This window comes from Vicia villosa, linkage group LG7 (assembly GCF_029867415.1).
Source record: "Vicia villosa cultivar HV-30 ecotype Madison, WI linkage group LG7, Vvil1.0, whole genome shotgun sequence".
NCBI lineage: Eukaryota > Viridiplantae > Streptophyta > Magnoliopsida > Fabales > Fabaceae > Vicia > Vicia villosa.
The window spans coordinates 62,451,585-62,468,817 of record NC_081186.1 but is presented as its reverse complement, the minus strand read 5'-3'; the positions used below and the strand labels follow the sequence as shown (position 1 = coordinate 62,468,817).

The window sequence follows — 17,233 nt, the reverse complement described above, 5'->3', positions numbered from 1 at the left end:
GAGGGAGATTCCATCAGACATGCCTACATGTAATGGATCTTCTTGCTTATGTGGCTGGTTGTGACACGGTGGCAAGGTCTCCTCATATAATTTGGGATTTAGGGTTCACGATGGTATTCATTCTGATTTTCTTCCATTGTTGCTCCTTTAATTTCTTCGGTTTCAACGTGGGTGGGTTTATTCCCAAATTTTAGGGTTACGCAATCTCTTCTTCGTGATTCCAGTTGCTTCATCCTCTCTTCGTTCATACTCTCACCTGTGGAAATGGAATCCAGTAAAAGTATCGGTAGCTGCAATTCCTACATCTCCAACGTGAATTTGAAGATCCCCACATGTGGATGCAGTCGTCCCATGAAGATATGGGTAGCCAAGACGTCCAAGAATCGCGAACGGAAATTCTGGAAGTGCAAGAATGCAGGAGTAAGATTTTAGTTATTTCATTTTTTTGTTAAATGGGTTTACTGAAAATTGAATAAGATTGTTGTTTTGTAATTGTTGCAGATGGAGAATAGTTGTGATTTTTTTATTTGGGATGACGAAATCAGCAGTTCAGAACATTTATGCAAGGACTGTGAATTGGAAAATATGAAGGTTAAGTTGATGGAAGGAATTCTGGAAAAAACCAAATTGAAGCAGGTTGTTTTGAAGAGAAGCATTTCCCATCTGAAAGTGGCATTGTTCATGTCTTGGTTTTTGTTTGGTGTAATGTACACATATATGTAATGAAATGAATTCATATTTGAGACAAAAGATGTAACCTACAGTTATATGCAATGTAATGTGTTTTGGTTGTTCAATTAATGTGATTTAGTATGATTCATTAAATTCTTATAATTTGTTGAAAAGTTTGGTTGATAATGTAGCATAAAATTACTTAACAGACAAAATGGATAACAAATGGACAACCATTGTACCATTGTACCAACATTGTACCAAAATACATCATCATTGTACCATAAAAAAATGACATAAACAAAATATTGAAGTTCACTAGCATTATACATAACTAGGACTTATACATAATCGTGACTTAATACTTCTTCTTCAATTTCTTCTTCCCACGCCTTGACTCATCATTGTTCTCTTCATCAGTCACTGATAATGGTTCTTCAGAGCTAGCACCTGGGCCAGTTAATGGTTTTTTAAACCAGAACAATATTTCACTTGTCCTCCTCTTGATTGGCTTGGTAGGTGACATCTTTTTCTTACCTCTCCTTTGTGAGGCTCCATCCACAGCAGAGCATTGGGTAGAGTTAAAGTCTGGCAGGCTTGAGATCACATCATCAGTGATGTCTCCAAAAAAATCAGTCTGATGTGTCTCAGTTTGAACTCCATCTGTTGCAGCAGTTTGGGCTACATCAGTTGCACCAGATTCAACTTCATGAGTTGCAACAGTTTGAACTCCATCTGTTGTAGCAGTTTGGGCTACATCAGTTACACCAGATTCAGCTTCATGAGTTGCAGCAGTTTGAGCATCCAACTTAACTTTTTTCTACATGAATGAAGAACAACATTTGTTAATTTCATATACAGGTTGAAAAAACAGTTTGAGTTGTGATAGGGACTAGACATACCTTTCTTTTAAGTGCATTGGGATTCTGAGTTGTGCTTTTGCAAGTTTGAGCATTGTGACCAAATTTGTCACAAATGGTGCACCTATAAGACACACCTAGTAATCTCCTTCTTCTAGCACCTTCTTCTCCACACTCTCTAATCCTTAATTTCTTAGGCCTGCCAGGACCTCTCTTGTACATGGGGGGCATTATTGGATCAGCTTCTACTTCAGGCCACATTTCTTCACCATTTATTGGACTTATAGCAAAACTATAACATATGGCATACTTGTCCCTATGATAACAACTGTCTACAAAATCTTCTGGATTCTGTTGTCTGAAAGATAGAGCAGCAATAACATGTCTACAAGGGATGCCAACTAGCTCCCAGAAATTACAAGTACAACTTCTCTTAGCAATGTCAACTACAAACTTCTGACCATTATATGAATGATTCACCTCAAAGGTCTCTTCCATTGCCCAAGTGGGCAACCAGTGCCCACTTAGCATGACTTCTTTATCAAGCCTCTTCCTAGGTATTGGCATTACTTTATGAGGCCATTTTTTTAGTTTGGCTGATGAGGCAGAACATCTATTCATCAAGTACAGCCTAATCCACTCACACATGGTCAAAATAGGTTTGTCTCTTACACTAAAAATGGTAGCATTAAATGATTCAGATATGTTATTCATTAGTACATCACATTTAGGGTAAAAGGAAAAAGCATGCTTACACCATGATTTTGGAGGAACACCCATTAACCATGTCCAGGCATCAAGATCTATCAACTTTAATTCATTCATCTTTTGGAACCAACCTTGGTAGTAAGTGGCTTTTGCAGCCTCCATCATTAGCAATGGTTTTTATATCTACAAAACATCAAAACCATCAACAAGCGCAGTGGCCCTCTCATCTTCACTATCACCTAGCCCCTCAACCTCATCTTCATCACTTCCTTCCATCTCACCAACCTCATTAACACACCTAGGAAGTCTTACTGTTGCTCCCATATCTACAACATCATGCTCTATAAAAAGTTCCCCGTCTATTCGATTCGCACAGTTATATGCAGCAAAGTTATAACAATCGTCATCCTTTCTAATCTGAAAATAATCTTCACATATTTCACGAATTAGAGTCCAGATTCTATATGTCCCTTCACGGTAACCCCACCCCATCACCAACCTATGTATACTTGAAGGATAGAAAAACACTTAGAAAGGGGGGGATTGAATAAGTGTGACTTTAAATCTTGGACGATAAAAATAAATTGCACAATTATTTTTATCCTGGTTCGCTGTTAACGAAGCTACTCCAGTCCACCCCCGCAGAGATGATTTACCTCAACCTGAGGATTTAATCCACTAATCGCACGGATTACAATGGTTTTCCACTTAGTCCGCAACTAAGTCTTCCAGAGTCTTCTGATCACAACTTGATCACTCCAGGAACAACTGCTTAGATACCCTCTAAGACTTTTCTAGAGTCTACTGATCAACACGATCACTCTAGTTACAATCTGCTTAGTTCACTCCTAAGACTTTCCTAGAGTATTCTGATCAACACGATCACTCTAGTTCCTTACAACTTAATGTAATTCTAAGAGTATTACAAATGCTTCTTAAAAGCGATAATCACAACTGTGATATTTCTCTTAATCGTTTAAGCTTAATCTCACTAATATATTACAACAGCAATGTAGTGAGTTGATGAAGATTCTGAGCTTTGATTGAATAGCGTTTCAGCAAGTTTATTTTCGTTCAGAGTTGTTAAGAATTGGTAAGAATTGGTAACCTTGCTTCTCATCAGAACTTCATATTTATAGGCGTTGAGAAGATGACCGTTGAGTGCATTTAATGCTTTGCGTGTTCCGTACAGCATTGCATTTAATGTTATACGCTTTTGTCAACTACCTCGAGCCTTGTTCACGCTGTGTCTACTGACGTTGCCTTTAGTAGCTTTAACGTTCCTTTTGTCAGTCAGCGTAGTCTGCCACCTGTACTTCCTTCTGATCTGATGTTTGTGAATACGACGTTTGAATATCATCAGAGTCAAAACAGCTTGGTGCATAGCATCTTCTGATCTTCTGATCTTGAAGTGCTTCTGTTGCGTGATACCATCTTCTGATCTTCAGTGCTTCTGATCTCATGTTCTTCTGATGCTTCCATAGACCCATGTTCTGATTCTGCTTCGACCATCTTCTGATGTCTTGCCAGACCATGTTCTGATGTTGCATGCTGAACCATTTGAGACACAACTTCTGAGCGCTGAATTATGCGTACTCTTTATATATATTTCCTGAAAGGGAAATTGCATTGGATTAGAGTACCATATTATCTTAAGCAAAATTCATATTATTGTTATCATCAAAACTAAGATAATTGATAAGAACAAATCTTGTTCTAACAATCTCCCCCTTTTTGATGATGACAAAAACATATATAAATGATATGAATTTGCGATCAGAAAGAGTAGACGGCAAAAGACAAATTACACAGCTATAGCATAAGCATATGAATATGTCTCCCCCTGAGATTAACAATCTCCCCCTGAGATAAATAATCTCCCCCTGAAATAAATACTCGAAGAAATTTGATAAAAGACTTCCCTGATTATTTCGGTAGAGACGATCATATAAGCTTCTGCCTTCAGAGAATTCATAGCTTCTGACTTCTGCTTCCATTGGACAGCTTCAGAACTTGAATTTCTTTAGATCCTTAGAACACTCACAGCTTCTGATTCCTGCTTCCATCGTGGACAGCTTCAGAACTTGAATTTCTTTGATCTTCATAACATTCACAGCTTCTGACTTCTGCTTCCATTCAGGACAGCTTCAGAACTTGAGTTTTCTGGATCTTTTAGAACATTCACATCTTCTGATTTCTGCTTCCCTCGGATAGCTTCAGAACTTTGAATGTCTACCAACATCACTTCATGCTAGATTTGTATCAGAACATTGTTGAATGTACCAGAGCATCATCAGAGCATCTCTACATCCTGAAATGTTACAGAACAAAAACTAAACGACAAAAGTCAGCATGAACGTGTTAGAACATAAAATGTATGTTTGAACACATTATATGTATCAGAGCCATATAGGCTGAAATAATGTATCAGAGCAAATAATGTATCAGAGCCATAACATTATATGTATCAGAGCAAATAGAATTTTGTCAGAACAGGATAGACAATGATATTCAAATTCTATTATCAGTGCTTCTGATTCATTTTTCTTTCTTGCTTCTGATCTCTGAAGCTTGACAGCACTCAGCTTGCTTTAGTTTCCAAGAGCTTATTCCTTTTACAGAATAACGCTTCTTATGGTTTTGCTTCTAGTGTTTGCTTCTGAAGATTCACTTCACTTCTCTGTACCTGCAAAACACTTAAACCATATAGAACTTGCAGTTCTTGTTAGTGAATGTGTGGGAGCCTCTTTACCCAGCAACTGATAGATTTAATCAAATCATTTATCATTTATCTTCTCCCCCTTTTTGTCATAACATCAAAAAGAATATTTCAAAAGATTCAGATGCATAAAACGACAAATAAAAAACGCTGGAAAGTAAAAGCAAAGAAACGTTTTTCATTGATAATCAAAAGATATTACAAAAGGTTCCTATGTTTAACAAGATGAGAAACATTCCTAGCAAATACAAAGTAGAATTTCCAAAGAGGAAATAACTACAAAAATTAAAAAAAAACAACATTCGGTCAAGAAACTCAACATAGAAGTTGAGCATATCTTCCTAAAACTCAAGAAAGTCTTCTGTCTTTGGATGAAAGTTGATAACAACATCAAAGAAGAGTCTGACTTGAGCGGTATTAGAAGAGCCATCCCGAGATGCACAGAGATCTGTCGCCTTTGAGTCATGGAGCTTCAACAGGCTTAGGGTTAACGCTAGGTTTTGAGAGAAGAAATGAAAAACGAGAGAGAGAGAGAGAGAAGAAAAAAAAACTTTAAGAGGAAAAACAGAGAGATAGGAAACCAAAAACCATTTTGAAGAGTATTTAAAAGGAAATAAAATGAAACGAATGATGACTAGCATTTAATGTTACGTGACGTGAGGAGAGATAATAAAGACAAATGAGGTGACTAGCACAGTTACCTATGGTCGGCGTCCCTTCAACTGCACGCGCGCTTATCCATGAATAGTAACGACAGGTTTACCATCCCGAGATAAAACGTAACAGCTGTTTTGCTTTAAAAGAGGTTCTGAATCAACTTAGACAATGAAACATTAGTAATAACCGAATCATAATTTCTAAAAGAATTCAATCAGAACTTCTGATTAAAAGAAATGTTCCACATTCATTTCAGAAGATACTCATACATGAGAACTTCTCATCTTCTCATTCTGGGCATAAATCCATACTGATGTTCTTCAGAATGAACTTAAACCTATCTTCAGCCAGGGGTTTTGTAAAGATATCAGCCCATTGATGGTATGTATCAACAAAGTTTAAAGATATAACACCCTTCTGAACATAGTCCCTTATGAAATGATGTTTTATCTCAATATGTTTAGCTTTTGAATGAAGAATAGGATTCTTAGATAAACATATAGCAGAAGTATTATCACAGAATATAGGAATGTTACTCTCAAATATCTGATAATCTTCCAGCTGACTCTTCATCCAGAGCATCTGTGTACTACAGCCAGCAGCAGCGACATATTCTGCTTCTGTCGTTGATAGAGCAATAGTTGCTTGCTTCTTGCTGTACCAGGAGATCAAATGACTTCCAAGAAATTGGCAACTTCCTGAAGTACTTTTTCTTTCAATTCTGTCTCCAGCATAATCAGCATCGCAGAATCCTACTAAGTTGTATTCTTTAGATTTTCTGTAAACTAAGCCAACATTAGTAGTACCTTTCAGATACCTTAGAATTCTCTTAACAGCAGTTAAATGAGATTCTCTAGGATCTGATTGGAATCTAGCACACAAACAAACACTGAACAGAATGTCAGGTCTAGAAGCAGTCAAATATAGAAGAGATCCAATCATACCTCTGTATAACTTCTGATCTACCTTCTTACTTACCTCATCCTTACCTAGGATGCATGTTGGATGCATAGGAGTTTTGGCTTCTTTGCAGTCTAGAAGATTAAACTTCTTCAGAAGTTCCTTCACATACTTGGTTTGGTGAACATACGTTCCTTCTGATGTTTGATTTATTTGTATTCCAAGGAAGTACTTGAGTTCTCCCATCATGCTCATTTCAAACTCAGCCTGCATAGACTCAGCAAACTCCTTTCCAAGTGTAGCATTAGATGTTCCAAAAATAATATCATCCACATATATTTGACAAATTAAAATATCCCTTTTAAAGGTTTTACAAAAGAGAGTAGTGTCCACTTTTCCTCTAGTGAAACCATTATCCAGAAGGAAAGAACTTAAGCGTTCATACCAAGCTCTGGGAGCCTGCTTCAATCCATATAATGATTTCTTTAGTTTAAACACATGATTCGGAGACATAGAGTCTTCAAAACCAGGAGGTTGATGGACATAAACTTCTTCATCTATATAACCATTTAAGAAGGCACTCTTAACATCCATCTGATAGAGAGTGATGTTATGTTGAGTGGCAAAAGAAATTAATAGACGAATAGACTCTAACCTGGCCACTGGTGCAAAGGTTTCTGTATAGTCAATCCCTTCTTGCTGACTATAACCCTGAGCCACCAATCTGGCTTTGTTCCTTACCACTTCACCTTTCTCACTGAGCTTGTTTCTGAAGACCCATTTTGTACCAATTATATTGAATCCATCTGGTCTAGGAACAAGATCCCAAACATCATTCCTTGTAAACTGATTTAGTTCTTCTTGCATAGCAATTATCCAGTCTGGATCTTCTAGAGCATGATCAACAGAAGTTGGCTCGATCAAAGATACAAGACCTAATTGACAGTCTGCACTGTTCTTAAGGAATGCTCTTGTTCTGATTGGATCATCCTTCTTTCCAAGAATGACATCTTCTGAATGACCAGAGATGAGTCTAGATGATCTTCTGACAGATGGTTCTTCAGATATGCTTAGATCCTCCAGAGAAGCCGATACCTGATCTTCAGATTCTTTGCTTCTGAGAAGCTCTGCTTCTGATGCGTTGCTTCTTGGCTCAACAACTTCTGATATGTCAATATCACAATCTGCAAAATTATCAAACTGCTTTGGTTTTTCAGAACCAAGCTTATCATCAAACCTGATATTGATTGATTCTTCTACAACCAATGTTTCAGTATTGTATACTCTGTAGCCTTTTGAGCGTTCAGAATATCCAAGAAGGAAACATTTTTGTGCTTTGGAATCAAACTTACCAAGATGATCTTTAGTGTTCAGAATAAAGCATACACATCCAAAAGGATGGAAATATGAAATGTTGGGCTTTCTATTCTTCCACAATTCATAGGGAGTCTTATTTAGAATAGGTCTGATAGAGATTCTATTCTGAATATAGCATGCAGTGTTTATTGCTTCTGCCCAGAAATGCTTAGCCATATTGGTTTCATTGATCATGGTTCTGGCCATTTCTTGCAGAGTCCTATTCTTTCGTTCTACAACCCCATTTTGCTGTGGAGTTCTAGGACAAGAGAAATCATGGGCAATACCATTTTCTTTGAAGAATTCTTCAAAGGATTTGTTCTCAAATTCACCACCATGATCACTTCTGACCTTTATGATTTTACACTCTTTTTCAGATTGAATCTGAATGCAGAAATCAAAGAACACTGAATGAGTCTCATCCTTGTGTTTCAAGAATTTTACCCACGTCCAGCGACTATAATCATCTACGATGACTAATCCATATTTCTTTCCTCTGACAGATGCTGTTTTGACTGGTCCAAACAGATCAATGTGCAAGAGTTCTAATGGCCTTGAGGTAGAAACAACATTCTTAGACTTGAATGCAGGTTTGGAGAACTTGCCCTTCTGACATGCTTCACAAAGAGCATCTGATTGGAATTTCAGATTAGGGAGTCCTCTGACAAGATTCAGTTTGTTAATCTGAGAGATCTTTCTCAAACTAGCATGACCTAATCTCCTGTGCCAGACCCACTGCTCTTCAGAAACAGACATAAGACAAGTCACCTTCTGACTCATAAGATCTTGCAGATCTGTCTTATAAATGTTGTTCTTCCTCTTGCCTGTAAATAGGATTGAGCCATCCTTCTGATTTACAGCCTTGCAAGACTTTTGATTGAAGATTATATCATAACCATTGTCACTTAATTGACTGATAGATAAGAGGTTATGAGTTAATCCTTCTACAAGAAGTACATTAGAAATGGAAGGAGAGTTACCAGACTTTATAGTTCCAGAGCCAATTATCTTGCCCTTCTGATCTCCTCCAAACTTGACTTCTCCTCCAGACTTAAGCACCAGGTCTTGGAACATAGACCTTCTTCCTGTCATGTGTCGTGAGCATCCAGAGTCCAGGTACCATGACATGTTGTGCCTTGTCCTTCTTGCAGCCAAGGATATCTGCAATAGGAATAATCTTATCCTTAGGTACCCACATTTTCTTGGGTCCTTTCTTGTTAGATTTTCTCAAGTTCTGATTGAACTTGGGTTTGACATTATAAGCAATAGGAGGAACAGCATGATAATTTTTAATATGAGTTTCATGATATTTCCTAGGTTGTGTCACATGCTTCTTGGTGTGTATTATGTGAAAACTTTGTGCATGTGAAGTGTGCCTAATATCATGAGAGTGGCCATACTTGAACTGATCATACAATGGCTTGTATGTGAGTTTCATTTCATTAACAGGTTCAAGTTTGTATGGGGTTTCTCCCTCATAACCAATGCCAACTCTTTTGTTTCCAGATACGGCATATATCATAGAAGCTAGCTGACTTCTGCCAATACTCCTAGATAAGAACTTCCTGAAACTTAAATCATATTCTTTCAGAATATGGTTTAGACTAGGAGTGGATTTTTCTGAATTAGAAGGAGATCCAACATCATTGGATAATTTTAAAAGTTTATCTTTCAATTCAGAATTTTCCAATTCAAGCCTCTTTGTTTCAAATTCAAATAGCTTTTTCAGCTTTTTGTATTTAATACAAATCTGAGACTTGGATTCCAGAAGTTCAGTTAATCCGGAAACTAACTCATCTCTAGTAAGTTCAGAAAATACCTCTTCAGAATCTGATTCTGATGTAGATTCTGATCCGTCATCTTCTGTCGCCATCAGCGCACAGTTGGCCTGTTCATCTTCTGAATCATCTTCTGACTCATCCCAGGTTGCCATAAGACCTTTCTTCTTATGAAACTTTTTCTTGGGACTTTCCTTCTGAAGATTTGGACATTCATTCTTGTAGTGTCCAGGCTCATTGCATTCATAGCACATGACCTTCTTCTTGTCAAATCTTCTTTCATCAGAAGATTCTCCACGTTCAAATTTCCTTGAACTTCTGAAGCCTCTGAACTTCCTTTGCTTGGTCTTCCAGAGTTGATTTAGCCTTCTGGAGATCATGGACAGTTCATCTTCTTCTTCAGATTCTGATTCTTCAGGATCTTCTTCTTTGGCCTGAAAAGCGTTAGTGCATTTCTTGATATTAGATTTTAATGCAATAGATTTACCTTTCTTTTGAGGCTCATTTGCATCCAGCTCTATTTCATGACTTCTCAAGGCGCTGATAAGCTCTTCCAGAGAAACTTCATTCAGATTCTTTGCAATCTTGAATGCAGTCACCATAGGACCCCATCTTCTGGGTAAGCTTCTGATGATCTTCTTTACGTGATCAGCCTTGGTGTATCCCTTGTCAAGAACTCTCAATCCAGCAGTAAGAGTTTGAAATCTTGAAAACATCTTTTCAATGTCTTCATCATCCTCCATCTTGAAGGCTTCATACTTCTGGATTAAAGCTAGAGCTTTAGTCTCCTTGACTTGAGCATTTCCCTCATGAGTCATTTTCAAGGACTCATATATGTCATAGGCCGTTTCCCTGTTAGATATCTTCTCATACTCAGCATGAGAGATAGCATTCAGCAAAACAGTTCTGCATTTATGATGATTCCTGAAAAGCTTCTTTTGATCATCATTCATTTCTTGCCTTGACAGCTTTGCGCCACTGGCATTTACTGGATGTTTGTAACCATCCATCAGAAGATCCCATAGATCACCATCTAGACCCAGAAAGTAACTTTCTAGTTTATCTTTCCAGTATTCAAAGTTTTCACCATCAAATACCGGCGGTCTAGTATAACCATTGTTACCGTTGTATTGCTCAGCAGAGCCAGATGTAGATGCAGGTGTAGGTGTAGTCTTTTCACTTTCATCAACCATCTTTTACTGAAGCGTTTTTCTCTTCCTGAATCTTTTCTAAACACGGTTAAGTGCTTGCACCTTAGAACCGGCGCTCTGATGCCAATTGAAGGATAGAAAAACACTTAGAAAGGGGGGGATTGAATAAGTGTGACTTTAAATCTTGGACGATAAAAATAAATTGCACAATTATTTTTATCCTGGTTCGCTGTTAACGAAGCTACTCCAGTCCACCCCCGCAGAGATGATTTACCTCAACCTGAGGATTTAATCCACTAATCGCACGGATTACAATGGTTTTCCACTTAGTCCGCAACTAAGTCTTCCAGAGTCTTCTGATCACAACTTGATCACTCCAGGAACAACTGCTTAGATACCCTCTAAGACTTTTCTAGAGTCTACTGATCAACACGATCACTCTAGTTACAATCTGCTTAGTTCACTCCTAAGACTTTCCTAGAGTATTCTGATCAACACGATCACTCTAGTTCCTTACAACTTAATGTAATTCTAAGAGTATTACAAATGCTTCTTAAAAGCGATAATCACAACTGTGATATTTCTCTTAATCGTTTAAGCTTAATCTCACTAATATATTACAACAGCAATGTAGTGAGTTGATGAAGATTCTGAGCTTTGATTGAATAGCGTTTCAGCAAGTTTATTTTCGTTCAGAGTTGTTAAGAATTGGTAAGAATTGGTAACCTTGCTTCTCATCAGAACTTCATATTTATAGGCGTTGAGAAGATGACCGTTGAGTGCATTTAATGCTTTGCGTGTTCCGTACAGCATTGCATTTAATGTTATACGCTTTTGTCAACTACCTCGAGCCTTGTTCACGCTGTGTCTACTGACGTTGCCTTTAGTAGCTTTAACGTTCCTTTTGTCAGTCAGCGTAGTCTGCCACCTGTACTTCCTTCTGATCTGATGTTTGTGAATACGACGTTTGAATATCATCAGAGTCAAAACAGCTTGGTGCATAGCATCTTCTGATCTTCTGATCTTGAAGTGCTTCTGTTGCGTGATACCATCTTCTGATCTTCAGTGCTTCTGATCTCATGTTCTTCTGATGCTTCCATAGACCCATGTTCTGATTCTGCTTCGACCATCTTCTGATGTCTTGCCAGACCATGTTCTGATGTTGCATGCTGAACCATTTGAGACACAACTTCTGAGCGCTGAATTATGCGTACTCTTTATATATATTTCCTGAAAGGGAAATTGCATTGGATTAGAGTACCATATTATCTTAAGCAAAATTCATATTATTGTTATCATCAAAACTAAGATAATTGATAAGAACAAATCTTGTTCTAACAATACTATCCAAGGTAAACTCTTCTAAACGGAGTTCCGAAACTAACGACGACATACCACCTCTATAAATCGTACGACCGTCGTTCAGAAACACAAACTCCCCACCATATTGGAGTACAGCACTGAACTTATCGTTAAACTGAAATCAGAATAATCATACATTACAAAAACCCAGCATTTACCCTAATCTTAACTGAAAAAACGAAAGACTAGCTACACATACCTCCTCATCACGCACGGAGGTTCCTCCTTCTTCGTTCTTGTTTGCATGCCTCAATTGCTTCTCCGTCTTGGACTTTACCGCCTCCTGCTCCTTTTTCTTCCTTTGCTTGGACTGTGACGGCGGTTTGTTGGCCTTTGACGGTGGCGGAACATTATTCTTACACGCACGCTTCTTCTTCCCTATTTCAAGTTTCTAACAATGTTAAACCCTAAAATTGCAAGGGGGATTATGTATATAAGGATGAAGAAATATTAGGAGACCTTGCCACTGTGTCACAACCAGCCACATAAGCAAGAAGATCCATTACACGTAGGCATGTCTGATGGAATCTCCCTCAATAAGGTTTCCCTCTGGAGAATCTTTATTTGTTAAGGGGCAAAGGCTAAATTTTTTTTTAATAAGGGGGAAAACCGAATCTCGCTAATTTGGCAGGGGGTGAACAGTATTTAACCCCAAATTTTACGGGTATCAGATATTTTTCTATACATTCAATTATTATTTTTTTCACGGGTACCAGATATTTTTCTATACATTTAATTATTATTTTTTTACAGGTACCAGATATTTTTTTGTACATTCAATTATTATTTTTTCACGGGTACCAGATATTTTTCTATACATTTAATTATTAGTTTTTTACGGGTACCAGACATTTTTCTATACATTTAATTATTATTTTTCACCGGTACCAGACATTTTTCTATTAAAAAAATGTATATATGAAACAAATGTGCGTCCCGTACGAGAACCCGTGCGAATGCACGGGTTTGTTACTAGTTCATAAATAGAAATGAAAATTACATAGATTTCACACACCATACAACAATGATACTATCATGGTGGCCTCCAAATATTTTAAGGGGAAGAGGTTGAAGGTGGTGGAGAGAAGAATGGGATGGATGAAATAATGGTTGAGATAGTAGGAAGATTTGAAAGTGAAGTTGATGAAAGTGGAGGAAGGTTGAGAGATGGGAGAGTTGGATTGGTAGGAATGCTAGGAAGTGGTGGCATTGTGAGCTTAGGAAGAGAAGGAATGGTAGGCAATGGAGGAACATTGCCTTGAGGTAACATTGGAATTGAAGGCAAAGGTGACAATGTTGTTGGAATTGAAGACAAAGGTGACAATGTTGGTTTTGGCAAATTGGGAATGCTTGGAAAATTTGGTTGAGTGGTTGTTTGCAAAAGATTGCGAGCTTCTAGACTCATGCTTGAAAAGGTAACAACAAGAAGTAAAGATATGGTGAAGATTTTCATTGATGCCATAGCTTGATGAATTGCAAGAGCTAATTGAGGTGTATATTTGTAGAAAGAGTGTTTGATTTGAGATTTTATGAGAAACACAGGGATAGTGTTTGGTCTTATATAGTACTATATGAGAGACATATGAGAGAGTTTTATTGGTTCAGCATGTAGGGTAGTTTGGAGAACTAACTAAAAGAGATTTTGCAAGTTTTACTTAGTTCAACTTCTTGTGTTTGAATATTTTGGTAATATTCAAATGTTGGGTATGCCAACTCTTTCTATTTTGTATGAAAAATGTTAAATCTAAAGTACTAGTATTGTTTTTGGAGATTTGGCAGCTGAGAAGAAATGAAGTTTGAAAAGGGGGGCCTATACAAGAGTAGGTTATCTAATTCAGTTCACCTGGATTGCTTGTGGGCATCCTTTAGGATTGTTTTTGTTTTATTCATATAACTTTCTCTAATATGTATATTAAAAAAAAAAAATACTATTCTACACCCAAAACATTACAGTGTATTTATTGTTCACCAATATGCTGAACAATGTTTTTATTAGAAAATAATATTTTTTTTTATATTTTTTTTGGATTAAAGAAAAATTAATATAAAGAGGTGCCATTAACCAACTTCATCATTTTATTAACTAATATTTTATATTTCATTAATCAATTTTATTTTACTACTAAAAATTATTTTTAACATCTGAGTGCTTATTAACCAATTTCATGACTACATTAACCAAAATTTTCCATTTCATTAATCAACTTTATTTTACTACTAAATTATTTTTAATATATGGACGTTTATTAACCAACTTTATCGCTTCATTAACCAATATTTTATACATCATTAATCAACTTTATTTTACTATTAAAAAATTAATTTTAATATTTGAAATATTATTAATCAAATAAAAAACTATATTAACCAACTTTTTACATTCAATTAACCAATTTCGTGTAACTATTATTCATACACTATTTATATTATTATTCACGATCATTGTTCACGTTACTATTCATGTTATTATTCACTTTTCATTTTTTTTACACAAACAAACTTAATTCATATCATTATTCAAACAAAGTTCAATACAAGGAGGAATCATATGGAGAACCATACGTCGAGACCAAGAATTGGCCGCCCTAGCTAAGCTATGAGCCACCAAATTCGCTTGACGTTTTACAAACTTAACCTCAAAGTTATGGTGAGAAACAAGAAGATGCTTAATACTATTAATGATCATACTAAATTCAGAGTTACCCGCAAAACCCGCGTTAACGGCGTGCACAACCAATTGCGAGTCGCTCTCAGAAATAATACAATCTAATTGCATCCCAATAGCTACCTGAATCGCTTCCTTCAAGGCCAACACCTCGGCTTTAATAGTAGTAAAAATCCCAACGTCCCATGAGGTGCCCGCCACCATAAAATTACCGGAACTATCTCGAAAGCACCAACCTCTGTTAGTCGTTCCCAATTGCGTATTAAACCCCGCATCCATATTACATTTAACCCATCCACTCATCGGGGGCTGCCACGAATGAACATGATTTGTCCGTTGTTCGGTAATATCCTCCGAATCATGGAGTTCTTGAGCCATAAACCAATCCTTCCATATGTGGTACCCTTGCATTCCCAATTGGTTAGCATCTTTCTTCTCATTATTCCATATCCAATTGTTTCTATTATTCCAAATCACCCATAGCGTAACTGCCACTCTACCTGCAACCCTCATATCTTCTTTGCTACAAATATCATGAATCACCATTTTCGCATCATTCATCAAAGCAAGTCTCGATCTAATCGAATCTTCAAGACCTGCTACAGACCAACAATGACATATAAGAGCACAATCAAAGAAAATATGACGCTCGTATTCCACTTCTTCCTCACATAATTGACAAATATTAGGACAAGGAACATAATGTTGTCTCGGCCTACTTCTAGTAGGAAGACAACCCCGACAAATCCTACAAAGAAGATGCTTGGATTTAGGAGGCGCGTGGATCCTCCATAAAGACCTCCAATCTCCTTCTGCTCCACTACCCTTAAAGTTACAGCGATCCTGCAACCACAACTTATAACATGTTTTAACAGTATAGGTCCCATGTTGTTCCGCCTTCCAAACAACACCATCCTCAATAATATCATCCAAGAGTGGTACCTGTAAAATTTTATTAGTAATATCAGGAGAGAAGAGATTACCAATTTTAACAAGGTCCCACTCCTTGACATTAGGGAGCATGAGATCCTTGACCGCCAAAGTATACATGTGGTACTCTTGGGGGGCCTCCATCCAGCTACCACCCTCGCTTCTCAACCAAGGGTCCCTCATAACCTGAACTTGACTCCCATCCCCAATCCTCCACCTACACCCTAATGCTAAGACATCTTTAGATTTCCAGATACTTCTCCACACGAAGCTTGGATTGTTGCCTAACTTTGTCGCCATAAAAGATGAATTAGGATAGTACTTAGCTTTAAATACTCTTTCTACTAAGGTATTCTGATTATTCAAGAGATTCCACCCTTGTTTTGCTGCCATAGCCATATTAAAAGCCTTGAAGTCTCGAAAACCCAATCCTCCATCACTCTTGGGATAAGTAAGACTTTCCCAAGCTAACCACCTAATCCCTTTGTTGTTACTACCTCCACCCCACCAGAACGCATTCAACATCCTCTCTATATCAGTCACCAATGTGTCCGGGAGAATAAACACACTCATAACATACGCCGGAATGGCTTGCAGAACTGATTTGATCATTACCTCCTTACCTGCCCTCGACATAGGGCGGCCTCTCCAAGAATTAATACGTTTCCAGATCCTATCTTTGATGAAAGCAAAAGTAGACTTCATGATTTTACCAATCATAGAAGGCAACCCCAAATAAGTACCTGTGCCCAGCGCATGTCGCACACCCATGATTCGGGAAAGATCTTCCATAGCATGATGGCTAATGTTGCGACTGGAAAAAACCTCCGACTTATTCATATTAATCTCTTGTCCAGACGCCTCTGCATACACCTTCAGAATATTCATGAGGTTTCGCACTTCAAAAAGATTGGCCCTGCAAAAAAGAAAACAATCGTCAACAAAAAGTAGATGGGACACCATTGGTGCCCCTCTACAAATACGAATCCCATGAATGTCTCCTCTATCCACAGCTTTTTTAATAAGCGATGAAAGGCCTTTTGCTATGATAATGAATAGGTACGGAGAGAGTGGATCTCCTTGCCTCAAGCCCCTCTCTGGCTGAATAGGTCCTACATGATCTGAATCAACCATGACAGAGTAGTTCACCGAAGTCACACACATCATCATCCATTGCACCCACTTGTCCTCAAATCCCATTTTGTACAAAACACTTCTCAGGAAAACCCATTCCACCCGATCATAAGCTTTGCTAATATCAATTTTTAAAGCTAACTCCGCGATATTGCCACGAGTTCTACGCTTCAACTTGTGAATGACTTCAAAGGCGATCAACGAGTTATCAATGATGGATCTCCCCTCCACAAAAGCAGATTGTTCTTCTGAAATGCATTTAGATAAACAGCCTTTCAATCTGTTAGCCAACATCTTTGAAGCATTTTTATACACCACGTTACAAAGTGAGATGGGGCGTA

At 37.6% G+C, this 17,233-nt stretch overlaps 2 protein-coding genes across 2 annotated transcripts; both read right to left on the bottom strand.

The window, feature by feature from the left end:
- Positions 1-2,423: 2,423 nt before the first annotated feature.
- Positions 2,424-13,202, bottom strand: LOC131619180 (uncharacterized). The gene is made up of 4 exons (XM_058890307.1): positions 12,623-13,202; positions 12,363-12,541; positions 12,141-12,278; positions 2,424-2,657 (listed from the first exon to the last, which is right to left on the bottom strand). The coding sequence occupies exons 1-4, from the start codon at positions 12,648-12,650 to the stop codon at positions 2,424-2,426; spliced, it is 579 nt and encodes a 192-aa protein (XP_058746290.1). The 5' UTR covers positions 12,651-13,202.
- A 15-nt stretch (positions 13,203-13,217) lies between these two features.
- Positions 13,218-13,625, bottom strand: LOC131619179 (protein PELPK1-like). Its single transcript, XM_058890306.1, has one exon. It carries the CDS (start codon positions 13,623-13,625, stop codon positions 13,218-13,220), a length of 408 nt encoding a protein of 135 aa, XP_058746289.1.
- Between the last annotated feature and the right edge of the window lie 3,608 nt (positions 13,626-17,233).

Coding starts and splice junctions, on each gene's coding strand:
- LOC131619180 (XM_058890307.1), bottom strand. CDS start 12,650: ATGTGGCTGGTTGTGACACAGTGGCAAG. Junction 12,279..12,362: donor CCTCCGTGCGTGATGAGGAG/GTATGTGTAGCT, acceptor TTCTGATTTCAG/TTTAACGATAAGTTCAGTGC. Junction 2,658..12,140: donor AGTTTACCTTGGATAGTATT/GTTAGAACAAGA, acceptor GATTATTTTCAG/ATTAGAAAGGATGACGATTG.
- LOC131619179 (XM_058890306.1), bottom strand. CDS start 13,625: ATGGCATCAATGAAAATCTTCACCATATCTTTACTTCTTGTTGTTACC.